At 36.8% G+C, this 21667-nt stretch overlaps 1 protein-coding gene across 1 annotated transcript in view; it reads right to left on the bottom strand.

Annotated features, from left to right (window-relative positions):
* Window positions 1-21667, bottom strand: part of ESR1 (estrogen receptor 1) — a 155555-nt gene that overhangs the window by 12321 nt on the left and 121567 nt on the right. Inside the window, 1 exon segment of the mRNA XM_071740589.1 lies at window positions 14215-14353. Within this exon segment, the coding sequence (XP_071596690.1) occupies window positions 14215-14353 (139 nt within the window).

Raw genomic sequence — 21667 nt, 5'->3', positions numbered from 1 at the left:
TTAGTTTAAGAATTCAGAATTTCAGGATTACACAAGAAAGGAAAAGTACCAGCAAATCATACGGCAAATGACACATTTAAAAAACCTTACATATTCATGCCTAAGACATTTATTTGTTTCTTAAAACCCAACAAACTACTGCCAGCCAGCATTCAAAACAATTCAAAATATTACATAGTCTAAAAAACTTTCAAAATTTGCCCAGCCAAGACCATGATTTAAAAAGAAATGGTAAGTCATTTGTAAAATTAGACCTTTTTAAATGTCTTCCTGATGATTCAAAAGATGGAAAAGACTTCTTGTTAGCAGGTAAGAATTACTCCCAGAAACTTTTCACAGAAAGAGTTGAACAATTTGTAGTTTACAAATTTAATATTTCAATCAAGATCTTATTTCTGAAAATTACAGTCTCTGGACAAAAATCTCCAGTCCTGCAACACTGAGTCCAATGGGCATAAATCAACATGTGTGTCTATTTCCCCCTCAATTAAACTCTTATGCAGGACTTTGCATTTCTCCTAGCTGAATTTCATTAGATTTCTGTCAGCTCATTGCTCCAACCTGTCTAGGTCCATCTGTATGGCAGCTCAGCCCTCAAGCACATCAGCTGCACCCTCTGCTTGGCTGCCATCTGCAGACTTGAAGCCAGGGCACTCCATCTCTGCCTTCAGGGCATTGGCAACGATATTTAACAGGACACACCCCAGGCTAGACCTGTGAGGAACTTCAGCTGTAACTAGTAACAAAATAGAGTGTGAACAATTTAACAAGAGACCTATTCTACCTATTGCAGAAGGCAATCATGCTGGTCAAGCACCATATACCTTAAATGTAGACTAACTGACACTCACCATCTACTCCTTCCTGTTCACATAAACAACTTCCAAGAGACCTTGCTCTATGATTCTCCTCAAGATAGAAGTGATACTGACTGGTGATGCTGACTGGGAACCTCTATCCTCTTTTGGAGGTGAGTGCAATGGGTGCCTTTCTCCAGTAGCTGGGGACCCCTTCTGGTTTCCACAGATTTTCAAAGATGATAGAGAACTGCAATGACGTCATCCAAAACTCTTGGATGCAGCCCATCCCATGGACCTGTATATGACAAGACTTTTTAAAAGATTCATGACCCAATTCTCTTTTACTAGCCCAATTCTCTTTTCTTTGAACCCTGTACCATAAGAATAAGCACCTGGATTTTATTTAAATTTTGGAAAAAATCCATATATCAGGAATGTCTTTTACAGAAGCACAGGATCAGTATAACAAGAAACGGTAACAGTGAAGGGTACTTGGTGAAGGGAACAGGGAGCCATGGGATGTTCTCATCAAACTTTCCATTCAAAGGAAAAAGCCCAAGCAGGGACAGATGCATCCATCAAACCAAAGCCTGCCTGGTGGTTATTTTGTTGTCTCTCTGGCTTCTTTGATCATGGTACTTTGTCTGATGACAAGTGCCAAGAACAGATGGGATCCACCTGACTAGGACAGAGAAGATCGTATTCACATTGGTAACTTGGTGAGAAAGTCTCTAAACAAGGCTTGTCACAGGATGTGCTCCTAAGCCCAAAGTTAGGTTAGGAAACAGAGGAGGTATGACTGAGAGAATGCTGCAGGCACAACATTCACAACCCCAGTTAAAAGGGAGGGTATTCACAGACTTAACTCAAATGCTTGTGCTCAAGCACAGAAGGAGAATCAGAGGGATACACAGTCAGACAGCTGTGATGAAACTGGAAACACAGAGGCTTGAGAAGATAGTGTCCAGATCAAATAGCACATATGATTGGAGAATGGCCATGGATGGGTAGAACTTGATTAGGAAGGACAAGTAATGAAAACAGATGGAAGAACTTTAGCTCTGCATAAAGGGAGACACTGAATGCACAGACTATAAGAAAGCATATGACACGAGACTGTGTGTATAGGTCAGAGGAGAAATTAACATTGATGATTAGGGGAACAGAGGAGGGGGAAGGAACAGTTACAAATAGTCTGATCAGGACAATAGATAAGTCTTTCTGTAATTAACTCACAGAACTCTCCCAACCACTGATAGTCTTGTGGAGGATTTCTGCATGGTTAGACTGCAATCATGGGCTGTAATCACAGAATAGTTTCAGGAAGGGACCTTGAAGATCAGCTAGTTCTACCCTCACTGCATGGGCAGGGACACCTCCCACTAGATGAGGCTGCTCAAAGCCCCATCCACTCATGGGAGGTCAACACAGCACTGTGCAAGTAATCCTTGGAGTTTCTGGACTCTGTTGATAACTTCCCAACAAAAAGAGAACACTTGGTTAGCCAGTGTTCTGTTTGTGTGAACCGAAAGACATGACCCACCCCTCAAAAACAATGAGAAATTGTTGGTGAGTGTGGCCACAGATAGGAAAGACATGAGAACATATAAGAACTAGAAATAAAAGCAAGCAGCAAAGGATGGATACCAAAGCACCATTTGAGCACTTATACCTAAAACTAGTGAAAGACACAGAGCATAAATAGAACGGATTTTGCAAGTGTGGCAGCAACAAATGGAATTTCAGTGAGAATGAAGCTGGCAAATGAGGGAGAAAACCTGGTGACTGACTACACGGAACAGACTGAAATGTTCAACAGCTTTTCTGTTTGTGTGTGTGTGTCAGATTTCATTGGCAAAGACAACAGAAGCATATTGATGGGTTAGGGAATTAGAAAATTAGTAATTACTCTGAAGAGTAATTCCAATTTTGAAGCCAAATGGGGTTCACTTCAGAGTGCTGAAATAGTTGCTCAGTGTATTCCTTAGGTTGTCACCAGGAAAAAGCATAGAAATAGAAAGAGGTTCCTGACACTTAGTAGAAGGACACCTTTGACAAAATCAAGGAGGATGAAGGAAACCAGATTGTGCTTTACCAACCCAATTTACTCTATGATTAAAAATTTAGTTAACTGATCAGTGTGAAGAAAGTGGGTGCAATGTAATTCAACTGTAGTAATGATTTTGCTTTACAGCATTCTTCCCTGCCAGCCAGGAAAGTCCAGGGTGAGCAGACAGAGAGAGACACGGGTGGAAAATAGGCTGAATGTCCAGACTTAAACTGTAGCAGTAATGACACAACACCTAATCTGTGGTAGGTAGTAATTGCTCCAGAAGTTGACGCTGGAGAAAATGCTGTTTAATATCTTCATCAATGATCTGGCTGATGATAAAAACTAATCATCAAATTTGCACATGATGCTAAATTTGAATTAGAGGGAGGTTCATACACTAAGTAACACAATCTCAATGGCGGAGGAACCCTGGAGGAATGAATCAACAGAGAATTCATAAAGGTCAGACAAGGAGAAGTACAAAATTCTTAATGCAGGGTCAAATAAGCCTGTGCAACAATACAGTTAAGAAAAACATGGGTCTGAGCAGCAGCCCTCTGGGGAAATGGAAACCAAATAAGCCAACACCATTCTTTCTTTCTGGATAAGGCAAATTGCATGCAAATTATGTTAAGAAAAATGTGGCCAGAAGCAGAAATTATTTTCTCCTCACCTCTACTTGGTCCTGCTGAGGATGTGACTGTGTCCAGATTCAGGCCCCTAACTCAAGAAAGATATTGGATGAGCAGAAGCATGCAATGCACAGCAGTGAATGCTAAACCACAAGGCAACTGACTGCTGCAAGCTTCAGCTTGGAAGGTTTGGACTGGATTGTTTGAGGCAATCCTATGACAGGTACCCAAAGAGCCTGGATGTTCTTCAACCTTAGAGACATCACAGAAAATCTGACAAAGCCACAGTGGGCCTGAGCTGGTGTAGGCAATGGTCTTGCTTCACAAAGCAGATCGGAAAAATTATCTGCAACCAAAATTTTTGTTCCTAAAGTAAATTGTTGAAGTTCCTGCAAGAGTTTAGTTTCACAAGGCAACATTAGAAACAAGAAATTTTTACTGGTGTTGAACTTTTTAACCAAGAATCCAAACATGCAGCCAGTAAAGAATAAAAGCAATCCTTAAGTCATACAAACAAGGTTTGACATACCAAATGAGGTGGCTAAAAAAAGCACATCACCATACTCTGGCCCTTTGGCCTGCAGTGCATAAATATGGCACAGAATATAAAACAGAGAAGAAGAAATAAAATTTAAAAGTTAACCCAAATTTTCCATACTTCAAAATCTCATCAGTTTAAGCTTGGATTGTATTTAAGAGAAAGGGTTTGGAAGGAGTACAGTGCCTTCTATTCATTATAGTCTGTTCATTGTCAATATCTATCTTCTCAGCATTTTATATTCCTTGTATCTCATTCTCATATTTATATTATATTTGGTTAGGGTTTTTTCCTAATTCATTAATTTAATCAGGCCTGGCATAGGCAAGGAAGAATGCATATCTGTACAGAGGCAAGGACATAAATTCATAGTAATAAAATATAATTTCATATAATAATATGAATATAATATAATATGATACATCTTATATATTATGTGTGATATATAATATATAGTATGAATATGATAAATTGTGAGTATAATATAATAGTATGATAGTAACATGATATAGTATAATAATAATATATTAATATAATAAAATAATTTCAACGTTTTTTAGAAGGTTACCTTCAAGTATTAATTTTGCTTTATTTTTATGTATTCTTTTTTTAGAGGTGGAGGATAGATCTCTAAAAATTTTTTTCAGTTGATTTACAACACTGTTGCAGTAATTAGTTCCTGTTGTTTAAAGAAATAAAATATTTTCAGCTACTTACTCAAAAATATGTGCCATTAGTGCATGAATCACAGTCTGAGAAATGCTCACAGCTGGGGAATTTGAGAAGTATCGAACTGGAATTAGCATAATTCAGCAGAGAATCAAGTTTTTTCCCCTTCAGGAGTTGAATCAGGCATTTGCCAAATAAGAAAGAAAACTGACACACCAGTTCCAAACATAATTGTGAGAGAGGAACAGAGGAAGGAGAAGATGACATACCTAAGAGCAAGGCTCTCTTCCTCCACTGAGCAGGGCAGTCATGTTTATACCTTCTCACACAACCTGCCCTTTGAGTTACTTCTGTTGGTATCATCATTTCCCCAAAAATGGCTGGAAAAAGTGGTTGTCCATGTGCAGCAGCAGTTTCTACCCAGCACAGTTCTCTCTTCTATAGCAGCTAAGCAACAATTTAGGATTGAGCCTGAGGCTCAAATAGGCAATTTCTACTTCCAGTACTGAGAAATTACCAGCTCACCATCCTTGGAGGTTTGCTAATATATTTTGATCTCTCTTTTGGTTGTTTCAAAAGAGTTGGATTTGAACCAAAAGTGGTGCCTAATTCACGCATCAATGAGAGATTTTAAAATAAATCCAAATAACAGACAAAATTCAGGAAGATTGGGAATAGATACAAGACAGAGCAAAACCATGATACAGATAAAAGAGCAGAACAATTATATTCTTTGTTATTTCTGAAGCACTAAAAATTGTCAAAATATTTCAACTTTTTTTGATGTTGTTTTGATGGAATAAGATATTATCACAGGCTTTATGCATAGCCAGTGCCTGTCTTCAAGACAAGAGACAATTTTTGTATACAGTAATGTGTAACAGAACATTAGTTTTGTTAATAAACATTGATAAACACTTTCTACTCCTATGTAAATTCATGCACTAAACAACTCCATCTCCAATAGAGATGCTGCTGGATTGGCATTGGATGGCTGCTTAACTAACTGAGAATGACTCCTTTTCTACAATGGTATGCTTTATCAATATTAAAAATATAAAGAAATTGTTATCAGGAGTGAAATTTTGCTTCAGACCACCCTACATTTACCCAGTAACTCTGGAGATGTAGAAAAGGTTAGGGGAAAAGTACGCAGAAAAAAAAAGTAAAAAAAAAACACCTCCAAAGCTCAAGAATAAAACAGCAATCTCCAAACAACAAGAGGTAAAGAGAAAAGCAGAGACTACAAGTAAACTAAACCACAGTACTCTCTTGCTTATTTATTTTTCTGTGTCTGTACTCATGAAGCTAAAATAACATTTTCCTTTTAAAAATGGCTGTTTTAATCACAATATTAGGCTTGGACCATCACACGAATCGACCAGTAATTGGTAGGTGGGCATGAAGGTGAGAACTTCAGAAAGAAATTAAAGATATCAGACTTGTTCTGTAGCAGTTCATCTGTGCTTTTTTTTGTGTGTTGTTTTTTTTGGGGGGTGGAGGGTTGTTGGGTTTTTTTTTTCTTTTTCTTTTTAAATTGATTTGTTCATGAGTCTTTATTACTAAAGGTGGTAGCAAAGTAATTCAGAGGTATCAGCACTGTTACTCATCCCATTTCTCCATGAGCACTGCCTCTTAAATGGCACACCCTGGAGAATTTTATAGACTACAGTCGATGCATGGTGTTACATCCTGCTGCTCCTGAAGAGTACTATTAAGAGCCCTTTGTTTCTTTTTTTATATATACTTACCAGAACAGAGGTTTGGATCAATTGATGGCTAAAATGTACTAAAAATTTTTAAAGACACAGATTTAAAATTCCTAATTGGCAAATATTTTCAGTAATTTATAAATGAAAAAAGAAACAAAAATCTAGTTGGAAGGGGTTTTCGCCTACAGACAGTCACAGAATAGCAGAACTGGTGAAGTTGAGAAGGCTGTCTGGAGTTTATCTTGTTCAATAATCCTGCTCAGAGCAGGGCCACCTACAGTAGGTTGCTCAGGGCCATATCTTGTTGGATTTTCAGAATCTCCAAGGATGGAGACCCCACAAACTTTTGTTCTGCGACTGAGAAGAATTTTGCTGTCTTCTTTATTACCCTCTCCCCAGCCCTGCTGTCAGGTATTTATTGATCAGGCTAAAGTCTCCTCAGCTGCCCCTTGTATGAGAGATGCTAAAGTCTATTAATCACCTTTGTGGACCTTCTCTGGACTCACTCCAGTATATGTTTGTCTATCTTGTACTGGGGACATCAGAACTGAGCACTCCAGATATGTCTCAGCAGAACTGGACAGTGAGGAAGGATCCCATACCTGTCGCTGCTGGTAATGTTTGTCTTAACCCAGGCCAGGAGACTATTTGTCTCCTTTGTCACAAAGAAACATTTCTGGGACAGAGAACAACCTGTTGTGCTGGTTTCCCAAGAAACGTACAAAACTTACCCCATCATGACACCCTGCAGGCACTTCCTGATTTGTGTGCATACTCTCGTTTATGAGTGGTCTCCTTCTACTCCGTTTTGTTGATTACAACATCCATTCAGATCACCCTGAACCCCTCCTTGTCTTTCCAGGAGAGTCTACCATCTTCCTCATGACTATGGGTCATGCTCTCTCTCCCCTCTCCTTGCTGGTTTAAAGCTTCCTCACCACATTGCCCATTGCTGTGGAAATTCTGCCTTTTCCCCACTTGATGAGGTGGATCCCATCTCCTCCTCGCCACCCTCCATCCTCAGAAGAGGTTCTACAGTAATAAATGTTGAATCCCTGTTGTTGATACCAGCCATGTAGTCAGTTGATCTGCAACATTTGTCTACTGTTATTCAAGCCTTTTCTTCTCAGCCACTCCAGTGGACTGACTAGGTGGACTCTGATGCCCTGCACCCTTGCCCTCAGAGTCATATAGTCACGACTAAGTATCTTTCCTGTCTATATCAACAGAGGATCATCTATCTAGGTGGATAAAATAAGAGCACAGTACACAATTCAGCAGTGGTGAATCAGGTCTGAAACATGCAGACAATGAAATACTAGGTACCTTTCTAATTATTTTCTTCTTGGTAAAAAATTATGTGAAACAGAGCCACATATCAGAGAGGAAAAAAAATCTTTAAAATGCTGATGTAATAATTCTAAGAAAAATTATTTTTTCGGTCACATTTGATGACATTTACATTAGCAGATTATTATGAAGGCTCTCAATTTAGTAATAATAGCTACAATAATTAGTTGAAAAAGCTTCTAGTGGTTCAAAAGAAGGTCTTTTTAAATTTTATTTAAATTTTATTTAAATTTTATTTACATCTGAATCACCTTACAGCAAAAAATATTTCAAAATTCTCTTCATATCAAAAATGCAAAGAAACTTTGCTTTTGGAAAGATCTGCATCACAACTCAGCATGACGTAGAGCTGGGGCCTGATCTTCCAAGGTCAGAGTGACTAGATGAACAAATAATCCTAGAATTTGTGGAGGGATTATCCTGAATCCAGAAATTATTTCTTTCATTCTCTCTGAAAACCTCTGTTCTGTGCCTGCAAACCCACTCAAGCAACCTCTTTTTCTATCAACTGAAAACTGGGAAGATCATAACAAGAGGGTTATTTTGTGTTAGATTTTGTTTTTTTAAGAGTTCATAACTTTGAGCATTACCCAGCAACTCCCCAAACTGGAAAGATCCTTGTGATTTACATTTAGGTGGTTTGAATAATAAAATTAGGTAATCTTCAAATTTTGCTCCAAAGCACAGTAAAGACTGATTTGCAATAAGCAGAAATAAACCCTTTTGTGTTGTTTTAAAACGTAAAGTTTTGTGTCTTGGAGTATTTTCTGCACTCTCTGGAGTCTGCAGTATACTAATAAATCCAACAACAAAATGAAAGATGAACAAGAACTTTAAACATTTCAAAGGATTCCTTAACTCTCTACAAGCTGATCCAGTCATCCCCAGCAGGTAAGTAACCTGATGAGAGGATGACTGCTTGAGCTGTTTCCAGCACAGAATCTATTGTTATTAAAGGTGAGATGAAATATGTAGTTGTGATTCGAATTTATTTTGAAGGGCAAATTTGGATATATTTCATACCTATGGATTTCCTCACTTTGAAGGTCTCTAATGAAGCATTCTGAATCAAGCATCTGTGACCACCTTGCTTCTTTATTTCTAATAAATCCAAAACTACACAGTGGGAAAAAAAAAAAAAAAAAAAAAAAAAGTAGTTTTGTATTTACTCAAGTGACAGACGAGTGTGATGTCCTCTAGTATTTGAAACATATTACAAGTTGAGGGATTAGAAAAATACATTCTGATTTTATACTGATGCTCTTTTATTCTACTTGTTGGACTGGTCTCCCAGGGGAAGTGGTGGATTTCCCCACTTTGGAAAGTTTTAAGTCTTGCTGGAGTGCTGAGACATATACAAACAATAATAGAAGAGTTGGGCCAGTGATCCTTGAGGTCCCTTCCAACCTGACATTCTATGATTCTATTCTTCTCTTAAAGTAATGGGAAGCACTATCTGAACAGAAAACGTAAAAGGTTCTTCTCAAATATGCTCAGAAACTTTCAGACCAAAGCTATGAAAGCAGTAAATTATTCAGCTGCTCTATCATACAATGAATGCTCTAAGTCCTGCAGTTGAGAAATCCATGGCCTCCTGACATTGTTCAATATGAAAGTCAGTGAAGGGAAAATTCTTCAGTTTCTTCCAAGACAGTGAAAAAGCTCCATCAGGCACTGGAAGAGGAAGTGAACACGAGTTTCCAAATTGAAAAAAAAAAAAAACAAAAACCAAAAAACAACAACAAAAAAACCCTAAACATCAGAAGACGAGATTTCTCCATAGGAAGAGGGAAATAACCTTGTAGAAACATGGAAATACTGCCTGCCTTTACCTGAAATTTTATAAGCTCCTGATTTTTTGCTGCTAGACATTTCTCATAATCATAATGAGAAAATAACATTTAGAACATGAGAACATACACAGTGGCTCACATCAAAAGTATATTTATCTCTGTACTCAGTGTATGTTGGATCTGATTTGAAGTGATAACCTCTAGCAATAAGCTGGAAGAGACAACTTGTGGATTGCCTTGTATCCTCTTCCTATAGTCATTATTTTGTTTCCCTTGTATTGAGCATCACAGGCTGATAAGTCAATTTAGTTATTCTTTGTACCAAAGCTCATCTCTATTCGATTGCCTATGCAACCCATATGGGTATTTTTCCTGTTTTTTCAATATTTCTGTTAAGAGATGGAAAGTCAGAAAGGCACAATTTTTCAAGCACAGATGCAGCAGAGATTTAAACAACAGAAAAACTGAGCAACCAACTGCTGGTTGCATAGAACTTACTGCTGTTAACAATGAGATGAAAAGATAAACTCAGAATGCAGTGTATGATGATTAGGAATATTCTTCTTCTATATGCATCAGCTCATATTTGGATCTTGTTTGATATTTTTTGGAAAACAGTCAACATCTCCCTCATTCACTTGCTTGTTAACTTATTCAAAGCACTTCTATGTATTCGTGACACATGGCTTCCCTTTACAAAATGCAAGGTAACTCTTCACCAACATCTCAGCCAATTCCCTTTGTTAGATGGTATCCCATCATATACCTTGCTATGGGCACCAGGCTTAAGCTCCTAGGCAGAAGTTCCAGCTATCTTTTTAAAACACAGCTTTGCATTTCTCATTTTGTTGATACTGAGGATACTTGAGGTGAGAATTCATCCACCTCAGCCAGCAATTCAGCTATTTCTACCATGAGTTTCTTTATAACTACCTTTCAAGGCTTTGGGTAACCTCTGATCAGCATGATATTTGAATGCAACAAACCCTCTAAAAAATATGTAAAATATTATTTTCTTATTCCTGAAAAAACATTAAAATAATATAAACAATCTACTGTCTCGCCTGACATATTTCAGCCCTTTTCTAGTGACATTTTTAAGGTCTAGTTCTCTGGAAAATTTCCAGACAGGAAACATCTGGTTTGTCGCACTGGAAATCTAAGCCTTTACTTCTAGATTTGCTTTATATAAGATATTAATTTTCAAAAACAGAACATAAAAGATTTGCATTTATCTTGAGCTTTCTTTGATTGTACATTAACAGTAAGCACTGTGAATGAGCCATTGTATTTCATGATTAGGCCTATTTTTCAGATATATAATTATAGCTATTTGAGTTTTTTTAATTGCATCAGTTGTACACTGTAAAAAATGTACCAGTTATGTGTAACTGGCAGACAGCTAAAAGTCCTGATTTTGAAGCAATACTGAAGCATTTAGATGATGTGCTAACAGAATAAGAAAGGGTGTATTACCTCACATGGTACTCCATCTAATTACAAGGCAAAGTGGGAATAGAAAAGGATAATATGATGATATTCATCCATACAGAAGAAAGTAGTCTGCACATACTGGCAGCTTAATTGTTGTTTAATTTTAATTTTTTTTTTTTTTTTTTTTTTTTTTTTTTTTTTTTTGTAGGCAAAGCAAAATTGTCAGGAACTTGAATAACAAAGGGCTGGTTTCCAGATATTTTCAAGGCATCTTGCAAATGTGAATTGTTACATAGGAAAATTATAGAGGTATTGATTTGAAAACGTAACAAGTAGACTCTCAAAGAACAAGAAAAGAGAGTCTACAAGTTCTTCAGAGACAAGATAAGCTCAGGTTTAATATGACCCAAGTAGGAGGAGTGAGCTGGTAGAAGAAAAATCAGCTTTGCTCAGAAAAGAACAAAGTTGGAATGTTGCTTTTTATGGCATTTTTGACAGATATGAATGATACAAGACTGTATTTATTGATCCAAAAGGTAAAAAAGTTGGAGAATAAAACTTGATTTGACCCAAGCTTTACATATAAATGTACATAAACAACTATCTATCTCCAAGATCCTAGACAGAAAGAATCTGTTAGACACAGGAGATGCCTGTATGAAAAAAATGGAAGGGATGTGCACAGTAGAAAGAACGTCTGTCACAGAATGATCAGAGGAGCTTGAGGCATATGCAAAATTTGGGAAATCTCCATATTAACAATACTGAATTTGCACCCAATCCAGAAAAACACAAGTTAAGCAAAGATCTACGTTTTACTCTCTGTAGTTGGTGAGTTTGGAGTTTAGACAGGTGCTAAATTCTGTTAACCTCATAGATCAGGTAAAAGCGAAAGTGTGGTCAGGATTCAGGTTAGAATAATGTGGATGAAAACATTGGAAAGGAGTGTCCTGCAAAGAACATGTTGACAAGTTCAGAACAAATGAAAGGAAATTTTACTACAGCATACACTTTTTCAGTATTATTTTTGGCACTCAGTCAGATTCAATATTTAAATCAACAACAGTAGTGCATCAAATAATTTTTGCACTATTGTGGTATTTGCCTAAATTTTTGGTGCAGTGGAAGGACTCCATAGAGTTAAACAGGTTGTAAATCAGTCTCTGTCCTTTCCTCTCAAATCTGACAAACTATATGCTTTAGCTCCACAACATTTTCATAACGTGCCTAAATCAAACTAGCACATCAAACTCTTGTTACCACTAATTAACTAGCAAACCAACAGTTTGTTAAAAAATTAGCATATCAGTGCTCCCCCGAGTCAAATAATTTTTAATTTGGCTTCAGCAAATATCCCTACCAAGTAGAGTGAGATGAGTATGGGGTGAGTATGCCTTAGAAATACATCTAAATTATTTGTAAATGAGATGATATAATAGATCTATATTTTTATAAATAATCTTGGTTGAAAGGCAGAAAACAGAGATGTTTGATTATGAAGGTTTGTTTTTTTTTTGACCCCTAAAGAAATATGTGCTTCTAGTTGCATGCAATTGTTTGCTTTAATCCAGTGGAGTTGCTAAAAGCTGTATGAATCAGCTGCTCAGACTCCATTTTACTCAGAGAATGGGGGACTTTATCTGACACAAACCAAAGTTTCACATGTTCCCCTCTCACCTAGATCTTTTTCTTAGCTAAAATGGAGGAAAAATGGTACTCTCATTCTGCTCTTCAGTTTTCAATTCTTTCTGACAACCTGTATTATGGAACGTGGAACAGATGGGTTGGTCTTTGGAAGCCATACTGCAATTCACAGTAGTTTTCAATAATATGCTATACTTACTTTCCTAGAGTAGTTAATTTTACTTCTTACATGCACTAATAAATCATTTTAAAACTGTTATATTTTCTTGAGAAGACTATAGCTGTATTTAGGCAAGTAGATATTTTCCATACGCAAAATGGGACTGTGTCCACAGCTCACAGATCATGTGCTTACACAACCAGAATAGGGTTTTTTCCTAAGGCATAAAAATACTTCCTTATTCCTATGAAATTTTATAATTTATATGTTAGGCATTATCATTTATATTTTAATAAAATACAAAAAGAAAACCAATGTTGGGAAGAACAAAGGATTAACACTGCACAAATGCAAATATGAAAACTCTGTACCCCACAGATAACAGAGCAAGCTGCTCAAAAGACACTGTTCTGCTAATAAGGGCTTTGATTCATTCAACTGATTTCAACATTCATTCAAATGATTGTCCAGCTCTTAGCTGGCTCACCATATAATCTAGCTCCTCAGCTCAGCTCTTCTCCCATTTTCAATTTACACTGAGATGCCTGGCTCTGGACTCAAGTGAATAGTGTGTACAGACAAACTTTCTCCTGCCTACTCTGCTATGTGGGCAATAGTCAACAAAAGAGGACTACCAAGAGCTAGGATAACTCTTCAGCCAATTGTTTCTAGAACTGCTATAGCCATTTGCCAAAAATTCTGCTCACTGGTTATTCTAAACAGAATAAAACCCACTCTTTCCCGCAGCTGAATTTTTTTTCATTTTTCATTTTTCAAGAGAAATTGAGTTTGCATTAAGTTAGATAGAATACATTTTAAAAATCTGTCAGCCTTCCTGGTTTTATTTGTGAAGACTACCAGCTGAAATCCAGGCTATGATATGGCAGAGATATTTTTCTATCTCACTTAGAACATATTAGTAAGGCTAACTAAAAAAAGCTTGAGGCAGCAAGCACATAGGAGTTTTACATATTTTACTCCAGCTTTCAGGAGAAACAAAAATGCAACCTTAATGTATTCTTTGCAAATATGAGACTCTACCAGGATTTCCTTCAAAATTTTTTCAGGCTGCTATGATAAGCAAATTCTAACTATGGCTAACTAGAATTTTAGGTAATCAGAAATAACTACCTGAATTAAAGTTATTATTGCTCAGTAGTTACTTTTAATGTAATTTTGCAACAAACTGTAGAGATTAGAAGCAAAAAATTCTGCTGCCTTTGAAAGAAAGCACTTTAATCAGCAGGCAACTTCAACATGTGTTACTTGGTTAATAAATGACCAGCATCACATTTCAGAGCATTTATAGATTTTTTAGTAATTTTTTCCAGTCTTACCTATTATAAACCTGTTCAACCTATGACACGGTAAAAATTACTCTGATTTCCATAGAAACACATTAGTTTAAATAATTCACATGCAAACTGACCTGTCCAGTAATAGGTTAGGTGCAAATAAAAGTTTTCCTGGGTGTTCCATGGAGCGCCAGACTAAGCCAATCATCAGTATCTCTAACCAGGCACATTCCAGCAGATGGACCTGATCATGGAGTGTTAAATCCACAAATCCTGAAAGAATAAATAAGAGACAGTAAAAACTCTCCAGGCTTTTAAGTGGAACAATATTATGCAGATGAATCAGGTTTATAAGTGCACTGGAGCTGGAAAACCAAAAAAAAAAAAAAAAAAAAAAGCAATAAATCAGACATTTATCCTCTTTATATTTCAGGCTGAGTTTTGTCTATTATTAGATCCACTATGGCTCTATCTGACAGACCAGCCCACACTTTCTACCTGCCTTTGCTGTGTCCTGGCTGCACCCTGTCCAAAGAGCTGGGCAAAAGTCTGGTGATTATCTCCATCCCCATGGCTGATTCAAGTGTCCTGAGTAGCCAGGTACCGGCTTAGAAAGAAGAAATGCCATGCTGCCAGGGTCATGGAAGGAAAATAGAAAAATGCCTCTTAAAAATGAAAATATAGTTCCAACAGGATAATCCCAGATGACTATTCCTGGTGGAATGCCATGTCAGAGACTCACGAACAATTCACCATACTGCAAGTGCCATACCTGTGTGGAAGAGGGTTCAACAGAGCATTACAAATAAACTAGCAAGCAAATGCTGATGGCTGTACATAGAAACAATTATTACTTCTAGTACATACTAGAAATAATAAGTGCAAAATTTCTATTAGTGATACTAAAATACAAATATGAAAGAAGAACAGCGAAGGTAGATTTGAAAGCATAAGGACAGTGGTAATTCCAGTGCTCATTTCATGGAACAGAATATATAATTCTCTACATCAGTCTCACATTTTTCATGAGAGCTACTTTCAGTCCAATTACATAAATAAAAAAGAAATTGCATAACACCATTTTTTAGATCCTAGCATAAGTTTACCTTGGAAATAAGCATAAACTTGCTAAACTGACATATGCAGACATTCCATTAAAACAGATCTTATTTATCTTTGCCAATATAAGATCCAGTGTTGTGTGTGAAACAAGGTTACTGAACACTGCCATAACTTTGTTTTCAATTGTAATTCACTTATATTAGCCTTCAGAATACAGATTACAGGGTAAACTACCTTACCAGCCCAGTAAAAAGAAGGGATTTTAATTCTGTGTTGTTTCCTCACTACAGGTATATACTGCATCAGTTTTGAGTAATACACCTACCATACTCTCAAGTACTATCCTGAGGGGGGAAAAAAGAGACACGTAATTTTAAAGATACATATTTTACTATGAATTATATTTTTTTAAGTACCAAAGAGGAAGAGAAGGATCAAAATATAGAAAAGGACCAAAATATAGAAATACAGTTTACAATAAATTAGAAAATACTGTCAGCTCCTGCAAAACAGAGTTGGTGAAAAAATTACTTTTAATAAAACCATTTGAGAGAGCTAATCAGTTTATTCACAAAGAATCGTTAAAAAAAAAAAGGAAATATCTTTGACCTATTTGAAATGAAAGTCATCATCCCTTGTCCTATTGCAACAGGCCCTGCTAAGACATTTGTCCTCATCTTTCTTAGTCCCCCTTTCACTACTGGAAGGGAAATACACTGCCCAGCAATAATAATGTCTTTTTAATAATACACATCAGCTGTAACTAATAAAAAACCCTATCAAATTAATTTGATGGCTTTTTAGGTGACATAAATTTAGTTGATAAGAATAATAGTCTTGGTGAAACAGACATCTATGAGACATTCAATTTTATAAAAAACATGCAAAAGTGTAACTGAATTAATATATTTTAAGTGGTAGATCTCAGTATGCAAAGGCAAAAGTGCAATTAACTGAAGTGACGGGTTTGCAGAAAAATGCCATACAGCTTACATCTTTACCCTAGACAATATTTCAATATTCAATTCAATTCAATATTCAATTATTTTCCAATTATGACATGGAAAATCCAGAAATCATGGTTCAGATGTCATAACAGTGTGTGGGAAACAATGCAGAAAGCAGGTTGATAATCACTCGCTAGCCTCATCATAGAAAATGTAAAGATGTAAGGTTAAAACCAAGAATATCAAGTAGATAAAATGAAAACCATGCCAGCTGTGAAGAGGACTTGGAAATGATGGGAAAAAATCAGCCATTTGAGCTTCCAGTGGGAAACTTCATCTAATAAAGATAATGGACTTTTTAAAAAGCCAGGGGAACTCTGTGTGAATAAGGAAGTTACATTACCTCTGTTTCACCTGCATCTAGTAACCATTCTTCAAGCAGGATGATATTGGGCAGAATCAAAACGAATAAAGCATTGAAAACCAAATATGCCATCTAGTGAGGACTAAGAGCAATTTAACTACTCTGTGAAGCTAAACAGGAAAAAGGAGTTAATGCAATGGGTAGATATTTAGAGAAAAAGAGAACAGCATTGCAAAAGGTAATGACATAACACACAGAAGCCCAAGCTGTAAGCTATAGCTGTTCCAAGGAAGGCAGCAAATGAGGGGCCATTGTTCTCAACAAAGTAGCCATTATCTAAACAATATCCTAAGGTTCCATGGTTTTGCTATAATTAGAAATGCTAATCAAGATTTAGTTATCATTTTTAAGACATACTCTTGTTCGAGCAAGCTAATTCAGAATAAGGTTACAGAAGGTTAAATTGATGAATACATCGTTAGTCCCTTCACTCAGAATATACTGCACTTTAATGTCACTAAAATTACATGTAAATGTGCAGTGCATTCTCAAATATCAGTGCTCTTTTAATGCTGGCAAGTTCTGAAAGGAAACGTATCTTTAAATTGTAATTTTCTTGTTATTGTGCTTTAAGGAAAAAGAAGGACCTTAATTTCACTGTTGATAAAGTAATTGCAGCTTATAGGTAACCTATATCTGACTCCATACACCAGACTGAGAAATTCCATGACCTTAAGAGACATCGCAAGATCCTTGTGTGGCCAAAACCCACAAGTGCTAGACTGTCATTACGTCATTCATATATAATATACTTGGCAGGAGAAAGACACTTACAGAATAAAAGCCATGGCTGGACCATCACTTTTTCATACACAGACAAATTAATTATTCTTGAGTGACAGCCAACAGAGAACACAATAATTGTTCCACAAACTTTTGTATAAATATGGAAATCTGAACTTTTGAAAATGCAGCAAGGTCTTCTGAGCACTCAGCTAAGAGTAGGTGGTGATTAAATTTATGTTATATGTAGAACAAAAATCAGCAATGTTCAAACTAAACTGATATCTTTTGTAAAATAAAGTAACAGGATGTTCCACGTCGGTGACAATGTGATACAAATCTTTCTCTTTCAAACAATAAGACACCCTGAAGCAGCAGTGGCTCCATGGATGAAAAGCTATAAAAAGCCCTACTTTGGCAAGCACAACTCTCCGGGGGTGACATTAGACTTGGGAATCTTGTAGTTGTATAACTCTACCAAGCTAAAAAAGGAAGACAGCAACTGTCTACAACAGGTATGAGAAAATCTGTTTGCAAACTGGGAATTTGGACAAGAGTTGCCATGAAAGAATACAAAGGCAGCTGAAAGTAGTGTTAGGTAAGATGTATATCCCTGACAATAATAGATAAGTGGTCTATGCACAAGGCTCTTTGGTTGCAGTGTGGAACAACGCAGAGTTCAGATGGTCTTCATTTATTGCTGCTGTAACATACCTTGTGAACACTGCAGTCCTATGAAATAAGCACTACCAACACATTTCTATGTTGAGTTTTACCAATTAATTACTTCCAAACTAATAGTTTGGAAGTCAAGCCTTAGTGACTTTTGACCCAGTGAGTAGCTTTCTGTTTTATCAGAAGCAATTCCTCTAGCAATTAACATTTTCTGGGACCCAATGTCCACTCTCATTGCAGATTTAACCCTACAGCATTAAGTCCTACACTGTGTGCCAACTATCATATTGGGAATCATTTCATTGCCATCATTTTGCATGTTCAACTAACATTCTTAAGACACAAATACAAGGTGTCCAGACTATTCCTCTTCCCACAACAAATTATAAAACGATCTTTTTTTCATCTGATCCAACTGTAATCTTACCTATATGTTTATGCCACACGTCTTTATTACCTGAAATATTCAGCCACTTTTTCCAAGACAAAAAGCCACGTTGTGCCATAAAGAATGACTCTGTCTCCAAGTACTTTGAAAGAAAGTAAAGCAAAAGCAGTACAAAATTTTTTAAAGCAATCACAAAGATTCACCTAGTATACCATTTAGAACAGCAACTAATACTAGATGCTTATTGTAAAATGTATAACACAGCAAACATAAGTGTCTACAGAAAGCTTTCTCCATCTCCAGTGGTATGCAGCTCAGGGACTTCCAGAGTCTAATATGGTCTTTTTATGCTTAAGTTCCTTAGACTTTTTTCCTTTAAAGTTTGTCCAGATGCTTTTTCAATACACTTAGGCATTTAATCCACTTCAGATTTGTCACATACTCTGGAAATAATTCTCTCCAGTAAGACATTTCACACTCTATGTTAAAATTAGGAAAATAATGATCTCCTGTTGTTCTGGGGGAAAAAAAAAATCTGTTTCTTTCAATTCATACATCTAATTATTTTATTGTAAGATGCCATCATTCTCTAGGCCATCACCTCACTGCTAACCTCTTTCCCAAACATTTTCAGTATTTCATCTATCACTCACATGAAAGATATCCTCTTGCCTTTTTTACTCATCTTGTCCTTCTTGGAGCATTTTCCAGTTGAGCTATATTCGTTTAGAAATGGTGAGACTAGAACTTCACAGTTTTTCAGTCTGCCCTTGTCTTTATCACCTTAGTCAATTTAATGTCATCCACAATTTTTATGACCATTATTCATGCCTTTTCTTTTCACCTAATTTATGAATATGCTGAACAACACAGGCTTGATTATTGAATTCCAAAGGTTATCTTTTCCTTAATGTCCTGCCTGCTTGTCTTCAAAGTCTTCAACTTGATAGCATCAGGCATTTTTTAATCCTACAGCAAAAAAATATAGGATACCATATAATCCAAAAATGTTATGGGAAATCAGAACATTTGTACATCAGATGTCTTAAATCTCCACAGATTAACCACTATTTTTTTCTATCCTAATGCAGTGTTTTGAAAAGCAGCAACAACCACAGAACAAAAATCTGTTATTTACAACTGAATACAATATCTCAGCTATGCAATGGTAATGTAATAGGCCACATTTGGAACAAACCATTAATTTGGTTGGCAAAGGCAACAGGAATGTAGTGGTGAGTGCTGCAACCTAATAGCTAGCAACCACTCAATAAAGCATCCAAACTAAAAGAATTTTATATGGACTGCAATATCTAAGTGGATAAAACAGGCAAACATAAATACAACACCTACAGCAGGTTTGTTCTCAAGAAACAGCCAGGAAGAGGAAAATCAGCCTGTTTCTCCTCCGATAAAGCACATAGGAGGACCAATAGCTCAGTCACCATTGTTTGATCAAGATGCAAAATCTGTGCTTGCTGCCCTGCCATGAGCTTGGTGCCCAACCTCTCCACTTCAAGCAGAGAGGTGAGAGGGTATCTACACATTTATCTAGCACATCAGATGACATTTGATGCACAGTAACCCTAACCCATTGCATCAGATGAGCAACTTGATCTAGTGGAAGGTGTTCCTGTCCATGCAGGAGTGTTGGAACTAGATGATCATTAAAGTTCCTTACATCCCAAACCATTTTATGATTCTATGGTTTTGGTCTGAACTTGCATGGGTCGATCAGCCTCTTCAACCCAAGAGGTGGCTAAAAACTAAAAAAGTGACTAAAACTTACACTTTGACTGTAGCCTTGTCTGTGCACAGCAACAGCAGGGAAAAACAGACTAAGGAAAAGCAAATGAGAGAACCACAAACACTGTTTTCCATGAGTTTTAGTATTCACACAGCTATTTCTACAAGGCTGCTTAATCCTACTTCTTTCTGCAGGTCTTCAAACCAAAATTATAAGAAACTTTTAGTAAGTTCTCCCTCCTGAGGGCACTAAGGTATGACATGGACATATTGGTTTAATTGCTTACACCACTCAAGTGTTTTAAATTAAGACCTATTTAGAAGGATGAAGATCAAAAATCTCTAAAATCCAACATTTCCAGCCCAAGTATTTTGCTCACTATTTCATTTTTTTCTTAAAGGGACATTACTTTTGTTACTTTGGTGGGGTCAATAAAAAAAATGCAAGTTGCTGAGTTCCAGGGATGGAAGTCTGAAAGGCAAATACAGAGAAAGTGGCACAATTGTAAGAGTGTCTGTATACTTTGTCTACACTCAGAATTCCCTGGTTTTGCTGTATGTATAATTATACTAATCCAAAATTATTCATTGACTCTTCTAAGCCTAAACAGTCTGTCAGAAATTAAATGAGATCAGAGAGAACAGCATGTGGTCTTAATTACTGTTAATTACTTTTAAAAATTTACTTCACATTTGCCATTTTCAGCTCTAATGGTTCTAAATCTTTCTGGAAAATAACAATTTATGGGCATTAACATTACACGAGTTAGAGATGTTTGGAGTTTTGGAACAAACCCAAAAAGCCAGTAGGAACACAAGGCCCTGCTTTCATGGTCTGTATTCATACTGAAAGTCCAGATCAAACATGCTTCTGTCCTTCTCTGTGGGAGGTTTCCATCCTCCCTGAGCTTTTCTTAGGAGACCTGTCTTGCAGTTTGGCGGGTGTACAGCTGCAGCCAACCCCCCCACATGATGCTGCCCCTAAGGCTGGATGATACAACGACGCCACATTTATCATTTTTATTTCAGATCCCATTTCTTGGAGCTGGTCTGTTCTGCTTCTTCTTCAAAACTGCACCATGACAATTCCAAAATGCACTTCTCTGGCAAATATTTCTTAAGCTGTTAATGGTTTCAGCTGTTTTCCAGGAATATTTAAAGTTACCAGGACTTGCAATAAAGTGCTTACTTTTTCAGACCTGTGCAGTTCATATCCTCTCAGGATGAGAGGACTAAAAAGATCCTGAGGCTGTTCCTGGTACAAATAGCCAATGTCTCATTTAGGACAGGAAACTCCTGGTACTCAGCAGTCTAAACTATGTCCAAATGTACCCTAATAAAAATTGTCCATACAGTTCCCTATGCCAAAGCAAACGTGTAAAGAAATTGGCCAAGCTAAAGTTGATCTACTCTAAGTCAATGCTTTCCTCCAAGAACAATCTGGATTTAGAGCCATGCAAACACTTCAGATGAAGTGACAGATCATTGCCACTGGTCAAACACACATTCTCTTCTCCTGACAAACCCTTGCCACATTTTAATGAAATACTGCTGTCTTGCCTGGGAGCAGTGTCCAAAGTCCATAGTACAGCACCAGCTTAGCTGGCACTGCTTCTGGGGAA

Source organism: Heliangelus exortis, chromosome 3 (assembly GCF_036169615.1).
Source record: "Heliangelus exortis chromosome 3, bHelExo1.hap1, whole genome shotgun sequence".
NCBI lineage: Eukaryota > Metazoa > Chordata > Aves > Apodiformes > Trochilidae > Heliangelus > Heliangelus exortis.
This window is presented reverse-complemented; position numbering and strand designations above follow the sequence as displayed.